General features: G+C 35.6%; 1 protein-coding gene across 1 annotated transcript; it reads right to left on the bottom strand.

Moving 5' to 3' along the window:
• Positions 1–1,968: 1,968 nt before the first annotated feature.
• LOC115992566 lies at positions 1,969–15,186 on the bottom strand. The gene is made up of 11 exons (XM_031116783.1): positions 14,787–15,186; positions 13,941–14,157; positions 13,661–13,843; positions 13,449–13,548; positions 13,321–13,351; positions 10,271–10,313; positions 9,503–9,655; positions 5,159–7,427; positions 3,204–4,617; positions 2,520–2,600; positions 1,969–2,332 (listed from the first exon to the last, which is right to left on the bottom strand). Exons 2-11 carry the CDS (start codon positions 13,997–13,999, stop codon positions 2,268–2,270), a joined length of 4,398 nt encoding a protein of 1,465 aa, XP_030972643.1. The 5' UTR covers positions 14,000–14,157; positions 14,787–15,186; the 3' UTR covers positions 1,969–2,267.
• Positions 15,187–16,688: the final 1,502 nt, after the last annotated feature.

Raw genomic sequence — 16,688 nt, 5'->3', positions numbered from 1 at the left:
TTTTTTAGCCAATCTGTTGAGCCAAAATTCATAGTTTTACAGACAGTTTTCTTGGGGTTTTTCTTTTAACACATTGTTTAAAGTAAAAAACACATAGTTTACCAACAAAAAAAAAAAAATATAGAAAAAAAAATACTTTCCCCCTTTATGTTTGGAGTAATTTCATCTCCCAACTTTAAAGTTGAATAATTTCCTCATTTATATTTTGTACACAAGCATATAGTCCCTGCTGTTACTCTCTTAGTTAAATCCTAACAAAATCTTATGATTCCTAGATATTTCATTGTGCAATATCTAAAATGCCTCACTAAATTTTAATGTCCCAAAAATTTTCTTTGTGTTCTTTGAGATTTATGTGTTAGACATACTTAAAAAGTAAAAATTGTGATCTATGGTATTCTATTTGTTATCTAGAGAACCCTAATTTATTAGAGGTTTAAATATTCTAGATTTATAATTTTATCTATAGAAACTTCAATGACATTTGTCTTTTGTTATTTGTTTTTTTATTTCTTCTATTTCTTAAAAAGGTGTTCATTAAAAAATAAGTAAGCGAAGTGTCGTAGTTAGGCTCATAAAATAAAATGATAAAGAAGGAAGTATGTATAATAAAATATTCATTGCAAATGGTTGTAAGTATTTAATTTGATGAAGAGTTTCAATTGTAGCATATGTCATCATTTATTGCGAAAATTTAAATATTGTGACAATGTTTTATCAAAACTTAATTGTTTATTGTTGGAAAATGATGACATTTGTTATCATTCTTAGTATAATTTTTTTGGTGAGTAGATACTATCTTTAGTAAATAGGTCCTAAGAAATTGGCTTCTCAAAAAAAAAAAAAAAAAAAAAAAAAAAAGGTCCTAAGAAATTATAATACAAAATAAATAGAGTCATATGTTAAATAACTATTCTAAATTTAAATACATGATTTGATACTACTTCAAATAAAAATTCTATCTAAAAATTTTTCACTCAAGGGGCAGCACGTGCCTTGCACATGCAACCCTTACTAGTATATATAAAAAGGGCAAATGCGCAAATGCACTGTAGCTACAGTGCCTTTTTGGTTTGTTCAATTGGCACTTTAGCTACATTTTTTTTTTTTCCAGTCATCGGTTTGTTCTTTTTTTCTTTTTCTTTTTTCCTTTTAAATATTTATATGAGTTGGTACATATATTGTTATACTGACACAATAAATTTCACAATATTTTCACAATTATTGAGATGTCAATTTCTTATAAGTCAAAATAAAATAATAAAATATGAGACTGTAACTAACCACAACTAGAAATAAATGTTTTGTGAAAATAAAATGCACGAATGCGCAAATAAATAGTAGCTATTGATTGGCACTGTAGATACTCTTTTTTTTTTTTTTTTTGGTCATCGGTATCTTTTTCTTTTCTTTTTTTTCTTTTAAATATTTATATGAGCTAATATATATATATATATAGTTATACTGAGAAATCAAATTTAACAATATTTTCAATTATTGAAATGTCAATTTCTTATAGATCGAAATAAAATAATAAAATATGAGACTGTAACATACTACAATTGAAAATAAAAGTTTTGTGAAAATTTTGTAACACTTGTTATCACAATATTTTCACAATTGTTGAGATCTCAATTTTTTATAGATCAATTTTTTTTAAAAAAAAAATGTTAAGTTCACAATATTTTCACATTAATTTCGCAACAAATCATAAGTAAACTACTATTGATGGAAAAAAAAATGATATTAGTCGTGGGCCCATTTTGAAATTAATAACAACTTATCATTTAAAATTTGTTATGAAAATATTATGAAAATAACATTTCTATAAAATAAATAATAATATATCAAACCAAAACTTACCAAGACTGAAAATAAAGGTATTGTGAAAATATTGTGCCATTTTGTTGTGTTTTAGACTTCTTTTTTGGTATAATCATCTATAAGTGCCTATCATTCCCAACAAAATTCAATGACAAAAGTCTCTGACGTAAATTGATTACAAACATTCACAAAATTTTGACAAATAAAACCAAAAATAGCGACTCTTCGTTCAATAGCATATACAAAATATTGAATCACACTATGAGATTACCGACTAAATCATGAGGAAGGCCTCATGAGACCAAGAAGATATACATAGTCCATTCTAGATCTTTTATAAATGTTCGTATCATCCCTAACTCAAGCATTTGTATCTTATAATCCTTTACACCCTACCAATTTCAACAATCCAACACATTTGCTCTGGACCATCCACTCAATGATTATCTAGGCTTTGAATCACTTCCCTTGCTTCGGAATGATGAGAGCGAGAAAAATGATCTTGGAGCTGTAAGATTAAATATTTGGTTATAACACTGTCAGAAAGATGTTCAACCATTCTTTGATGATAATTATTTTGATCAAGAGTCACCTCTGACAGAGAGACTATTACTTCAGCTCCATCGCATTGATAATGTTACTGCTAGGAAAAGTATGATAAACAACACAATCAGATTAATGCTGATTAACCATACCTTTTAAGGAGCTTCCGGACAAATGATCATCCCTTAGTCTGAAGTTTGCTGGAGGTGCTGGGATAGAGCTATAGGCTTGGACTGAAAGAAATGAAAGCCATTGATTGATCAACTTTTTTTTTAATATTATTGAGTGATCAACTAGAGAAAAAGTTACATTTCTGTGTCTATCCCAAGCATAAAAAAGAAAAGAAATAAACAAACAAAGGAGAAGATGCAACAAATAACGAAAGCATAATTTAACCCAGTGGAAAACAAGTTACACACTCTAAATAAGTTGCAAGTGGCTATCATGCAGACCACAAACTCAAAGTTGGCAGCGGTTACATTAGAAAAATGATCATTTAACAGAATGATGGTTGAAGCTTAACCCATATAAGCAAGCAGCACCAATGGAACTCCTGAAATCTTTTTATTAAGTGACAAAATTTTATGCTTGCTGTCAACAATTGAACTCCATTTTCTGCAGAAGGGTTTCTAGATTTCTGGATTCCATGAGCTTTCATTAGTTTCTGTTTATTTGTTAGTTTTGTTCTCTTCTTATTTCTTTCTGCGGTATCACTTGTATACAGTCCGTGTACTTGGGCAGTGCTTTTCTTATTGATTTTTCAATGAATTTATTTACTACTAAAAATAAAAATAATAAATACGAAAAACATAAAAATAGGGGAAAGAGTAAGTTACCCTGTTCATTGAACTCGCTCTCATTGAAGCTGTCGTCAGAAGGATGACCATGTGAGAATCCCATTCTCGACTTCCTCAAGTCTTCTGATGATCTATTGGCAACATCACGCCCATCTTCTGTATCATCATCTCCTTCAGAAGTTGTAGCAGAGATCCAGTCAACCAAACTATCAGCCCCGCGACTTTTCCTTCCAAACTTCAATAGCCGTTTAAACCCTTTTGTGACATCCTTACGAGACTGATTGTGGGATGCATTGGCAACAATAATAGGCTTCTGAGCAGCTCCCCATTTCTTTCTCATTCGAGCTGCATCAGCCTCTGATTGGGTAAGACTATGAGAATTCCAAGATGCAGGGCTCCCAATTGGAGAATCCACAAAAGCATCAATATCAGAGGTCTCATGTGGGTATGAAAATGGATGATGCATGCGTGAATTCCATGAGATTGGACTTCCATTTGGTGAGTCCTGCAGAGATCCTACATTGTGGAAAGTTGAAGGCACAGTAGCAGGCAATTCAGTAACAGAAGTAGGGTCCACTTGAGAAAGAGATCTCACGGAATCGCCATTTTCAGACCCAGAATTAGCTGACTTGTCATATTCTTGACTTAGTCTTGTTTCTCCATTATCCACGTCAACACAATCTTCGACTGGCATGGTTTCAAGCTCTTCATCTTCTTCCTCTTCTTCCTCTTTGGCCATATCCACATCATCTGCCTCAAAGGCTGATTCATATTCTTCGTCATTTTCCAAAGTCTCGGATGCCAATGAAGCTTTCAGCTTAGCTATACTAGCTCCAGCACCAGGACCTATGCCATTACCCTTCCTGAGGAAAGCCTTTGAATCCACATTCTTTGAAATTTTTTCAGATGGGATCTGCTCAGTCTGCTCTTTATCAAATTTTAATGGAGCCAAAACAGAGTTGTCAGAGTTCACAGCGGACAAATCCTTCAACTCTACAGGATTAGAGGCACTTTTTCTTGAGGACTGAGACCGCCGTGGCTTCTCTTCCTTAGCATTTGGTGCCTCTTCACTGATACTCTTGCTGCGGTTAAAGTTTCTCACCTGTGAGCGGGGGGTTGTTTTGCCAACTCCCAAAGAAGGTTTTGTGTTTTCTTTCCTGAAATCTGAGAAGTTGGGAACTGACTGTGCTAGAGGATTTTCTGCTTGCATTCTTCTCCTCCCAGAACTGGAATTGGAGACTTTGGCTGATGACCGTGTAACTGAATTTACTGTGGTGCGAGGAGTAGATATAGACACATTTCTGTTAGGCAAAATCTTCTTTGCTTGAGCACTTCTGGAAGCAACATCTCCCACAGATGGCTCACTGGAAAATCTGTCTTGTCCATAAAATTTATGTTCAGGAAATTCAGAAAGGTCTTCATCGTCTTCACTCTGAAAGGAATCTATTGGGTGCTGTGAAAGCACAATCTTATTATGATTAGTTACAAGAAAGAAAATCAAAAACCAAAATACGGCTTCAGAATTAAGATTGAGTGTACACATCAAATTATACAAGTCATCAGATTTAGCACGTATGTCCTATATGTTAATCCCAAGTCTACTTCAAAAGGAGTACATTAACCTCCAATAAGCACTTATAAGTCTACATGCGCACTCCTTAGGGTTTTGGGATTAAGCTCATAAGCATGAAAAGTTCTATTTAATTTGGTTAAGAGAATAGATGATATTAGGACTTATAGGTGTGGTGTTAAATGACAGGAGAAAAATGCAGAAAATAATGATCCATGGAGGATAGGAGAAAAATATAGGTGAATGTGTCAAAGCTTTTAAGAACCATTGCTTTGCATTCAATTATACAATTTCAAATAAATCCCAAGTGACAGCACAAGTAGCTGGGAACAACTCCTCATTAAGCTTGATATCATACTCAAAGGTACATAAATTTGAATGAGGGGACACTTATTTCCTAAAAACATAACTATAATAAGAATACCTGTTCCCTCTTCACACTCGACCGAAAATTGAAAGATCTGAGTTTATCTGCACGTCTACGAGCACTAGAGACATCCCTATCAGCAGAGGCAGAAAACTTGAGCTTCATCTCAGCTTTACTCTGCTCAAGGTTATCCTGCATGGCCTTCATCTTGGCTTCCTTCTCTGCCCTGTTGGAACTCCATTCTTCCCTCAGTTTAGCATCTCTTTTTTGCATGTACTTCTCATAGAATTTTCCTCTGGAATCATCTGTGAAATGAAGCTCAGCAAAGTTCTTCCTCAGACTATCACCATAATCCTGAATATCTACTATCTTCATTGGCGGCGGGGTAGAGGTATTGAACTTTGCCATATTAATAGAAGTCCCAGCTGGTTCAATCACTGAAGGTTTTTCAGATAATTGTGCAGGAGCTACCTCCACTGCTTCTGGTTTTTTATACTGTGAACTTGCTGCCTTTTCCATTTGTTTTTCAGCAGGCTTGTTTCTCCGTGCAGAACCAGACTGATCCCCAGGAACCCGAAGCTTGTGCTCAGCAAAAAGCTTTTCAAGCTCATTAGCCTTCATTTTCAGCTCATCATTGAGCTCCTGATTTCCCTTAGACTGTCTAACTCTCTGAACTTGCTCCAATGGCATTGTTGGCATCGTAGGAATGCTTTCCTGAGCCTCCGAAGCCTTTTTACCAGGATAATCCAACTTGTTATTTTCATAAGAAAAACCAGCCTCATCCTTCCTACTACCCTGAGGCTTCTTAATCTGCTCACGACTAGCAGAAACTGGTTTCTGAAACTTCATGCTCTGGGGTCCAGATTCTTCCACTTTCTGAAACTTCATGTTCTGGGTTCCAGATTCCTCCACTTTCAATTGTTGCCTATCTGATGAACCCAATTCTTTCTTTCCCACCTCCTCTAGTTCTCTCGTAAAAGATCTCCACTTGGACTGAGGATCCAATTGATCACCCTCAACTCCTTTCGCCAGACCCGAAGGGGCGGCTTCCCGAAGTTTTAGCCCACTACCACCTTCCAACTGTCCTGAAAAAGAGCGGGTATGACTATTATAAACCCTAGAACGTGATTGAGTCACCGGTCCCGAATCCCCAACTCTATTTACAAACCCACCATCAGATGATCCATCCCCTACCTTGCTTCCAAAACCTCCAACTTGATTCTTCCCTCCAACAACCTCAGACCGATCCCTATTTACAAATCCACCATCCGATGCACCATGTCCTCCTACCTTGCTTGCAAAACCCACAACTTGATGATCTTTAACCTTCAACTTCTCCTGAGAAACCTCTTGATCACTGAAATCCCTTGATTGATTCAGAGACCCCACTACTTTATGATCCTTCCAATTCGTCCGCCCCTTCACTCCCACATCTTCCTCTTCTTTACCTTGATCTTTCAACCCAACAGAGCTTGCAGTGTCATTCAACAATCCCTTCTTATCCTTATCCTTATGATCCTCAGCTCCACTGCCCAAAAACCCATTACTACTATTCGATTTGGGCAGCGAAACAAACGGAGAATTAACAGAAGACGGTGTACACAAGGGGCTCTCTACGTCCTTCTTTTCTCCACTAACATCAATGCTCATATCACTGGCACCACTCCATCTCCTCAACACCGGCAGAGGTGGCGCCGCGGCAGTCGACACGTCAGAAGAGAGCCTCCTGAGCTCCGCCGCCTTCCCAACGACAACCGGCTTGCCGCCGCCGCCACTACCACTACCACCGCTACCGCCGCCAGTCTCCTTCTGCTTGTTCTCAAAGAGGTTAATACGGTCCTGCACACTGAGCCGCCTCGCGGGTTGACTCGCCGCGATGGAAGAAGAAAATGGTGGAGAGTCTGATGACTCGGTCACGGACAAAGAATCTTCTTTCTTGTTTTCGTCGTTGTTGTTAATGTTGTTTGCAAGCTGTGCTGTTGTTGCAGTATTGGCGGGTTGGTTGGGTTCGTTTTTCTCGTTTAAGTTTCGTCTCGTGGGGAACTTGGGTTGCTGACACGTGGAGATCTGTGATTGGTTTTGCGTTGTGCTAAAACTGTGTTGCTGTTTTTGATGTTGTTGGTCTTGACCGGCTGCTATTGTTGTTGCTGTTGTTGTTGGGTGGTGGGTCCCATTGTTTGGGTCTTCTGCTGAAATGGGGTCATCGATTGACATGTCAGACCCTGTGGATGATCGGATGGCTGTGTCGTCGACACCTGGCTTCCACGTGTTGATTAAGAGGTCCGGTCTTCTTTGGCACAGTGACCTAAATTTGGTGCATGCTTCACTGCACACACAAAAAAGGAAAGAAAATAAATAGTTTTATTATATTTTTTTTAGAAAAAAAAAAAAGGTACAACTATATATTAAAAGGTGAGAGAAAATTGAAAGCCAGATGGGCTTTGAAAAATGGAAAGGACCCCTATAACTACTGTACCTTCCAAATCAATACTGAATGTGATGGTACTTTTTTATTATTTATTTATTAATTAAAGCATACTTGTGCAAGAAGTCCAACATGGTCCACTAGATAAAAAATCGTAAAATCTTTGTCATGGGCACCGCAAAGTAAAAGAACAGATGGTATCCAGCATAATTTGCCATGTTAAAGACTGTAAAAAATTGATAAATTGAGGTGCTTAGGTAACTTTTGGCACATCATAATAAGAGCTTGACCCCATAAAAATTGGGATTTATTACCCACCCCTTGATGAAAACGACAAGTGGGGAATGAAACAAATGAGCAGGCCAAGGATTGGTCAATTCAAGAATGGGCCCCACTAACCCAAAGAACAAAGTTTTTAAAGGAAACAAGATCTGGGTTCTGTTTGTTTGGGACTTACGTGATGCACCTTGTGGTAGATTTCATGATTTACTAATCATGAAATATAACCATAGCCCATTACAATAATGACCCCAGATAAAAAAAATTAAAAATTTTTTACAGTGCTTTCCTATACTCACATCTGACAAATCTTATTCACCAAATGATAGATCACAAGCACTTTTCAGGCCAGCCTATTTTATATTTTTGGCTATACCGTACATTTTTAAGGCTAGGTGCTAAAATTTCATTTTCAAGTAGCTTGGCAATTGCATAAATTTAGGCAAGTGGACCCTGGATGATGTGACCTATCAACATTGATTATTATTATTGGCCTAAACAGCTTAGCAAGTTCCTCACTCAAGAGCCTAAAGTTGGGGCATTTGAAAACTGCATGGAACCATAATGTTTCAATTTTTACTGCCCACATCAGTATTGCTTTTTATAAAAATGAGGCATTATCAAAATCATTAAAATGACAATGGACTATTTTGGAAAAATTAGTGATGGGAGCTACTTTCACAAACCAAAAACTTAGCCAAGTAATAGGAACATTTAAAAAAAAAAAAAAAAAAAACACAGAACACAAGATGCCATGTTTTTAAAATTTTGAAGGGGGGGAAAAAAGATCAAGTTAAATGATAAGAGAAACAAAAAGAAGTAACCTTTGCACTTTGGTTTCCAAAATGCCCCAACTGACATCCAACACAAGCTGTTTCAAAAGACATTGCGATTATACCAAGAATTAGCTGACAACATGGCAAATAAGTTAAACTTCCATTAAAAAACAAGGTATCTCCCTGACTTGACCGCATATGCTACCAATTCAGTAGACAATGTGTCAAAATCCTTTGATAAGATAACACAATGAGAGGAGCAGGGTCAAGGGAAGAATAGGTGAAGGGTAAAATCTTGGCAATTATGTTCTATTCTATTAGGAAATCTAGTTGTGAAGGCAAAGTTTTGTGAATAAATTACTGACCTGGCATACTTGCTAATGTTTTCTATATAAACCCCCCAAGGAAATGGTGAACGTATGGAATGAAAACTTGAAACAACAGTTAATTTTAAGTTATATTAGCTTCCCCCTTATTATGTCTTCAGTAAAAGGGATTTTCATTATCCATTGTCCACATCACTTGCAATTGGTGTGATGAAAAAGCATTTTGGCATAAAAGGTTCCCGTCAAGCACGCATTACTTTTGAAGTTTTCCACCTTATGCAGTTTGGGAAGAGATTTTGACCTGAAGGGAGAGAAGTTTTAAACATTTCCTCTTCAATTCTCTTTTCTTTTGTGTTTTCCATCCCAGCAAACCAGAGGAAGATTCTTCCCTGTCGCTGCTACCAAATCCCAGGACTAAAGTGCTACAAAAAGATGGATTCACTTGATGCCACATCCACAAGCAAACATGCACAGGTGCACACACACACGAATAGGCGCGCGCACATGCACACACACACACACACTGACAGTAGGAATAGGAGCTTTAGATATATAAGGGTTTACTTGAAGATAGAATTTCTTAGAGAGTTCTTACTTTAAGCGATGAGCGCCAAACCGATTTGCAAAATGATGGAGTTCAGACACTGTATCAGGGTTGAAACCAGCAGCTGATGCACGAGCACAAGCTGTGGTCAAATCCTGCCTAACTGCAACAAGCCGTACATCAATGGCCCTTAGAAGCTCCTTCCTGGATAAAAGTGAAAATAGCAAAACAAAAATAAGAAAAAAAAAAGTAAGCAACTCAGAGAGAGTTGTCAATTCAACATATCAAGAACATCAGTTATAAAATAATTTTTCATTTTAAATTGTTGATGACCAAGTAATGGTATTTTTCTAAGAAATTTATGTATTTAACTATGATCATGAACTGTGTACTTCAATCATTGGCCATGATCAACATAACTTTGTCTTTGCCCTTTCTTAACTGTTGACCATGTATGCTAGTTTGTCCACCTGCTCAAAACATCAAATCTTTGACACTGCAGTCGACTTCCATGATATGATGATTCCTAAGTTCGTGAAAATCCCAGACCTACTAATCAAACCAAAAAGTGCTTCAAAACATCATTTCTGCGATGCAGGATCCAAGCTAGCATACATCAGTCACAGCAAAAAGGGAGATCATATCTTAAATAAATATCAAAAGTTTCTTCAATGGCTGATATTTAAAGGGCACGTGCAATTCACTAAGTAAACATTTGCAAAACAAAATGAAACCAGAATATAGTAAATGTTAAGTAATTTGAAAAACTGATAAATTTAATTTAAACAAAAACTTGGGGGGAAGAAAAGAAAGTATTACTTTGTTGCATCTGCTGCTCCTGCAGTTCCTATTCCATCTCCACCTGGAGCATATTATCCAATATCAGCATATTAACAACTCGTGCTTTAAAAATAATGTAGCTTTTACTAGACAGTTCCAACATAAAATATTTCAAAAGAATTTTCAGGTGTCTAATAACCTAGGCAGAACATAGCCCATGACATATTCCAAGGAAATAAGACTCCAAAGAACCATACTGAAGCTGGGAAATTGGCGAAGTAAAAGATAACAATAGTAATATTGGCAAACAGCTGATCTTAACACAACAGACAACAAAGAATTCGACAACATACTTGCTTAATTATTAAAAGAAAAACTTAATTCCTAGAGATAAATTTTCAGGATGCATTACCACAACTGTTAAAATATGTTACATAATGATTTTACCAAAAACAATAGCTCAGAATGAGTTTGCATTTCTCTCCCAATTTCCCCCCAGAAACCATCATGGCCCATGACATCATAGGAAAATTTCGTTTTTCTTTTGGGTATGTATCATGGGGAGGCAAATTCACAGTCGTATGACACAACATTCCTATATCCAACGCCCCCCCCCAAAAAAAAAAAAACCCAAAAAAAAGAAATATGGACAAAAATTAAAACAGAGGACTAGATTTCATGCATGGGTATATTCAATAGTTCAAAATTATTTCCCTAAAGAATCTCCATAATTGCTTCTATAGGCTCAAATGTGATAATGATCTCCAGTAAAATAAACAATTCATGACTGGCTCTTAAACAGAAAAGATTTGGAACAAAATCTCTAGCAGATGTCTCTCAGCAGAACACACAACTACAACTCATTTTCTCAGTAGTGTGCTACTGGCATCAACACAACAGGTAGACCAATTTACGTAAAATACATCACATACTTGATTAAGCACGACCCCGCCCTAACTGTGTAGATATTGTCCGCTTTGGGGCCCATGCCCCTCACGGTTTTGTTCTCCCTCAAAGCACACAATAGTGGAGGAAAAGGCCTTTACACATTAAAGGGAGGTCATTCCTTATAAACACATTTGCATGTGCTTCCCTAGGCAATGTGGGATTCCATGGAATGCAAGACCCCCCTTTTTGGGTCACTACAGGTCTACTTATTGAGCCAATGAGCCACCACTTGGATCATAAGATACACTTTAGTCTTTAACCCAAAAACCAGGCCTAGCATAATACCCTTAGTACAATGGCAAGTTAATTATGTGAGATTCCATCGGATAAGCCACCAATTCCTAGTTCCTAGATTGTCTTCACTATGAGAACCATTGCACATAGAAAGGTTGCAGTAATATCATCAGTACATCTTCGCCTAGATGCCCCACTCCCAAGTCCGATCCAGTACTCCATACCTAATGAAACTGAGCTTGCTAGCAGATCCCAACAGCTCGAAGGAAGAGATCCAAGCTTTAAAAGAACAGGTCATGGGCTTTACCTAGGTCAAAGGTCCTTTTTTTTTTCTTTTTTCTTCTCTGATATTTCTCTCATGATGCAACCACTTTTGTCTACAACAAGATGATGAAATAAGTTTCTCCTCTCCACTAACTTCTTCAATACAATCCATAGCAAAACTCTAGTGTCATATTTTTGCAAGGATATGGGGTGTTGATCTTCAAAATTCATGAAGGTATGCTGTTAAAATTTCAATATATGTTGTAGTACTTGTTGTTATTGCATGCACACAAACAAGCTCCCCCTTTGCCAAGTAAACTGGCCATAACGTAAAGAATGGAATCTCTATTCCTTTAGGCACCAATGCACTACATACAAATGCAAACTTAACATAGTCTCATTCTAAACGCAACTTGATATAAGTGCCCAACCTTGCGTAAGATGAGTATTGATGCAACTACAGTGACCATCCACTATGTATAACTAGAAGAAAATGATCATAATTACATAGATAATGTCAAAATAAATCATGTGACTTAAGTAGATCACCTCTATGAGGAATAAGCTAAATTATCAGATAACAAAGAAAATAAAATTCCGATTGCTAATGAATTTGACATACATTAGCAGGGTTTTTTTTTATAAGTTGAATTTGACATACATTAGCAGGTTATATGACGTTATAATTTTTTTTTTTTTCTAATAAGGAAGTCACTATAATTGAATACTTCCGGCTTGACATTCTACACCACGAATGTATAACTTAACATATAACTGCATCAAAAAGAATATGATCTTGACAAGACTCCAAGGCTTTTTGGCATGCATAACTTATTATAGGCTTCACGAAGAGGCACTCAGTGATGACATTTGCATAGATTTGTGCTCTATTTATATAAAACAATCCCCGCTAGCCAGAATTTAGTCCAGTTTGTGGCAGTTTATGCTTCAAAGATTGACAACATAGCGGTGAAATTGATGTTCTGTGCTTTATCTTTTATCACTATGTAAAAATTTTCTCTTAACTAGTAATTTCACATGCACCTAGTGCGTAATGAACCCAAAACCTCCCCTCCACCTTGCATTTACAGGGGGACAAGGTGCCATTTAAACTAGAGCTCATTGGCATATTCCCATTATGTATAATGTCAGTGTGTACAAGGTTTTTAATAGGCACCTTAGAAAATTAATTCAAGAAATTCAGCAGTCTCAATGGGATATCTATTGCTATTCTTCTGATCATACCAGCATCACCAACCATTGGCACCTTGGTTTATGCCTATGTTGAGAACCAATGCAACTCAGACTTTGCCACTATTAATGATTAAAACAAAATAACAATAATGGTCAGCCACTGGGCATCTCCACTAACTCTAATGTCCCACTTCTCACTCTTGGCTTAAACTTTCACTGGTACTGTCCACAGCATAATATCACAAAAGAATAATACAACATGAACCTCTAAACAGAGAGAAATAAGTAAAATCTAAGGAAATCCTAAACATCATACTTGCTTCAGTGTATAAAATATATAATGTCTTCCTAGACAGGATTTTGCATGGCAAGTTTTCTTGTAATCAGACCATCCAAGATTAAAAGTAAAATAAACTATCTAAAGTCAAATAGCAAGAAACAAAGCATACCTAATGCCCCAGAATTCTGATCTCCTGCCCTCTGACATAAAATAATTTCCCAAATTCAGTGATAAAAATAATTGTATTTCCAATTATCAGCACATTGGTTGTCTAATTAATTGAATTGTGGTTATTACCTGTGAATATATTTTCTGGGCTGCTTCCAACTGAGACATCTCTGCATCATATGTGTTAACCAGTTCCAAGACCTCTGGTGTACTAACAAACCGAACAAACCTGGAGAACAAGTTCCAATCAAGTCAAAGAGAAAAATCAAAACTGTATTACGTAGAAAGGCAGCAAAATCCAAGTATACTTAAAATTTGTTTCAACTGGCAGTATGTGTTACCTTTCCAGTGTTCCTTTAGTGAACCACGTCTCAGCATTTCTTCTCTTCTCAACTTCAAGCTTAATCGACTGAACTGCAAGTGCAACCTGCTCTTCTGCAACCTTTAAATGGGTCACAAATGGCTTTACTAATCCTGATGCAAGCTTCTCAGTGTTTCCATCACTTGAGACAAACAACTCACAACTGCCCAGAAAGGAAGAAGAATATAACCCCATATCAAAACAATACAAATAGGAAGACAGAATAATAAAATCTAAAACCCAGTAACAGTTATCCTCACCGTGAACGTTTTGGTGACAATTGGAACACAGCATAATCAAGAGGCATGTCAGACTTCATCTTCCCCCTACTATTGCTAAATTAGCTCTTCTCTGAATTATTCATATACCCAGATGTACTTTCGGTAAAATGCAAGCCCAGATCCTCACAACTTTAATTAATCAAGTCATAAACCAGCAAAACTTCAATCACAAAACTCCACTACCACAATGTAGATTCTGGAAAAATCAATAAAAATACACAGAAACATAGTTACCATTTATAGAAGTGATGATGCAAATACATAATCTAAATTCATAAACTGCAAATATAGATGAAGCTAATAAAGAGGTAAGAAACTTTAATTATTCAACTCAAATAAGGGAACCATCTATGGTAATCCACATTTCAAATCCAACTGGATTACTTAAAATAAGTTCAAATTAAAAAAGTGGATGACTAGCGGCACCCACTAAACTTTTTGACCAGATTGCTTATCAAAAATACCCAACAGATCTCAATCCCAAAGAACAACTCCAAAACCAAATGCAACAAAAAAATTCAAGCTCTTGAACTAAAATAGAAACCCAAACTTCACACAAATCAAACTTGTGCCAGATCTGGTTCAACAAATATCCAAACCCAAATGCCAAACCAAACCAAACCCACAAAGACTTCATAGTTTCCACTCATAAATCCAAATTCAAATGCAAAACCAAGTCAGACCCAGATGAGAATACACACATACAAATAGATATACGCATTAATACACACAACCCAGATACAAAAATAGAATTTTCAAAATACCCATTAGTCTTTTGCAATAATTTAAGTAAATGTGAGAGGGATCAGTGAAACCAAAGAGTACCTGAGATCTTGGACTGTAGAAATCGGATCCTCCTAATCGGGTTCAAATGGTTACCAACATTTTCACTCTCTGAGCTTTATATATTCCACTTTTTTCTTCTTCTTCTTCTTCTTCTTCTTTGAGAATAACTTTCTTTTTTTCTTTTTTTTTTATTACTTTAATGGGTTTGTTTTTGTTTCTGTTACTATTTTTTTATTCTTTAAGTTCTAAGAAAACCCTAACATTGACAAGATAGTCTTTGCTTTACTCTTCCCTCAAATGTATTACTTTCTTTTTTTCTCTCTCTACACTCTCTGATACAGTAGAGAGAGACAGGGAGAGGAAAGAGAGAGTATGTGTGTGTGCTTTTTTTTTGTGTGTGCTTTCAGACAAGTTTGTTTGTAATTTGCAAATCCTAAGAAAGCTCAAGTAGGATTGAGAGACAATGACTCTTTTAAGTCATAAACAGTGTGATGTAAAATTTTGAAATTACAGAAATAGTCTTTTGACTGTATGGTGTTGGTCATGTCAATTTACTCAAATGAGCTTGACTTGATCCAAAGTCTTTTTTCAAATTAAAAAAGAAAACGTTAAACAGATATATTAATTTAGGAAATTTTTTTTTTTTTGGGTTTCAACTAGTTCAACTGGTTGAGTCTCTGATGGTTGAATAAGAAATTTGGTGTTCAATCTCCGCCTATACCAAAAACTGATTGGTGTCTTGGTCTAATGATAAAGAGTTATTATCAGGAACGGAACCTATAGGTTGATACTATTTCCAACCAAAAAAAAAAACTTAGGAAATATTTTTAGAAATTTTGTATGGAAAAAAAAAAGTAATGATTCTTTTAACAATTTTTATATTTCTCATAAAAATAGTATAAAATTTTTTGTAAAATAATTCATTTACAAATGCTCTAAGTGGCCCTATTAACCGAACCCAATATGGTCATTTAACTAAATTGGACTTATCTCATTCTTAAAATTTTTCATTTACAAATGTTGTAAGAGTATCCATTAACCGGAATCAATATGGTCATTTCACTAAATTGGACCTATCTCATTGAATGAGGTGGGCATCAAAATTTTCTTTCTAAAAGGAGAAAGAAAAACTTCTATCATGTTCATAGTTATTCTCTCATGCAAGAAATTCTTACTTACAAATAACAAATTACAATTTATCCTTAATTATTTCAATATTATTTCACTCCTAATATATATGACTCATTAACATGTCAAGGAAGAAAAATAATTTTTAAAAAAATATATTATAACTTAAAAGGAGATAAGATGAAAGCAACACCTAGATTTTATTTTCATTTTTTAATAATGCCTTTTCCCTTTTTGTTTCTTTTTTTGAATAATGCCTGGTGGGAAAGCTTTCTGTGAAGAAAATGGGCATCATTGTCCAAACATACATGATCTTATAGCCTATAGGTGGAATCATGGGATGGACCACTATTGAAAGAGGTGGGCATTGTTGTAATTTAAGCATGGTCAATTTGGTACATTCACTATTAAGTAGAGATTCTAAATTTAACGGTTTCTTTGGGGGAAAAAAAACTTTTAAAAGTGAGAGCGAAAGAAAAAGCATATCGTGCAACCCAAGCAGTGACCCTGGTTTTTCTAAATTTTTTTGGATATGTGAAATTACCATATTACTCTCCTTTAAAAGTCCCCGAAAGAAGCTATTATACTGTTCTTCAATATCCACTTATCTTGTGACACTTGTCACCATCATTTGAGTCAGCACAGCTTCATATGGAATAATAAATACTATTAATAATAGAAATAATTATAATTATAATCAATTAATCATCACCATGATAACAACAAAATCCCTTAATTATTACTATTTTTTAAATGAAAGTCATTTAACACAATTGATGGTAATTTTTTAGGGCTTTATTCAAGGTGAAAAAG

The sequence above is a fragment of the Quercus lobata genome, chromosome 5 (assembly GCF_001633185.2).
Source record: "Quercus lobata isolate SW786 chromosome 5, ValleyOak3.0 Primary Assembly, whole genome shotgun sequence".
NCBI lineage: Eukaryota > Viridiplantae > Streptophyta > Magnoliopsida > Fagales > Fagaceae > Quercus > Quercus lobata.
Note: the sequence above shows the minus strand (reverse complement) of the source record. Positions and strands in the feature narration are given on the sequence as shown.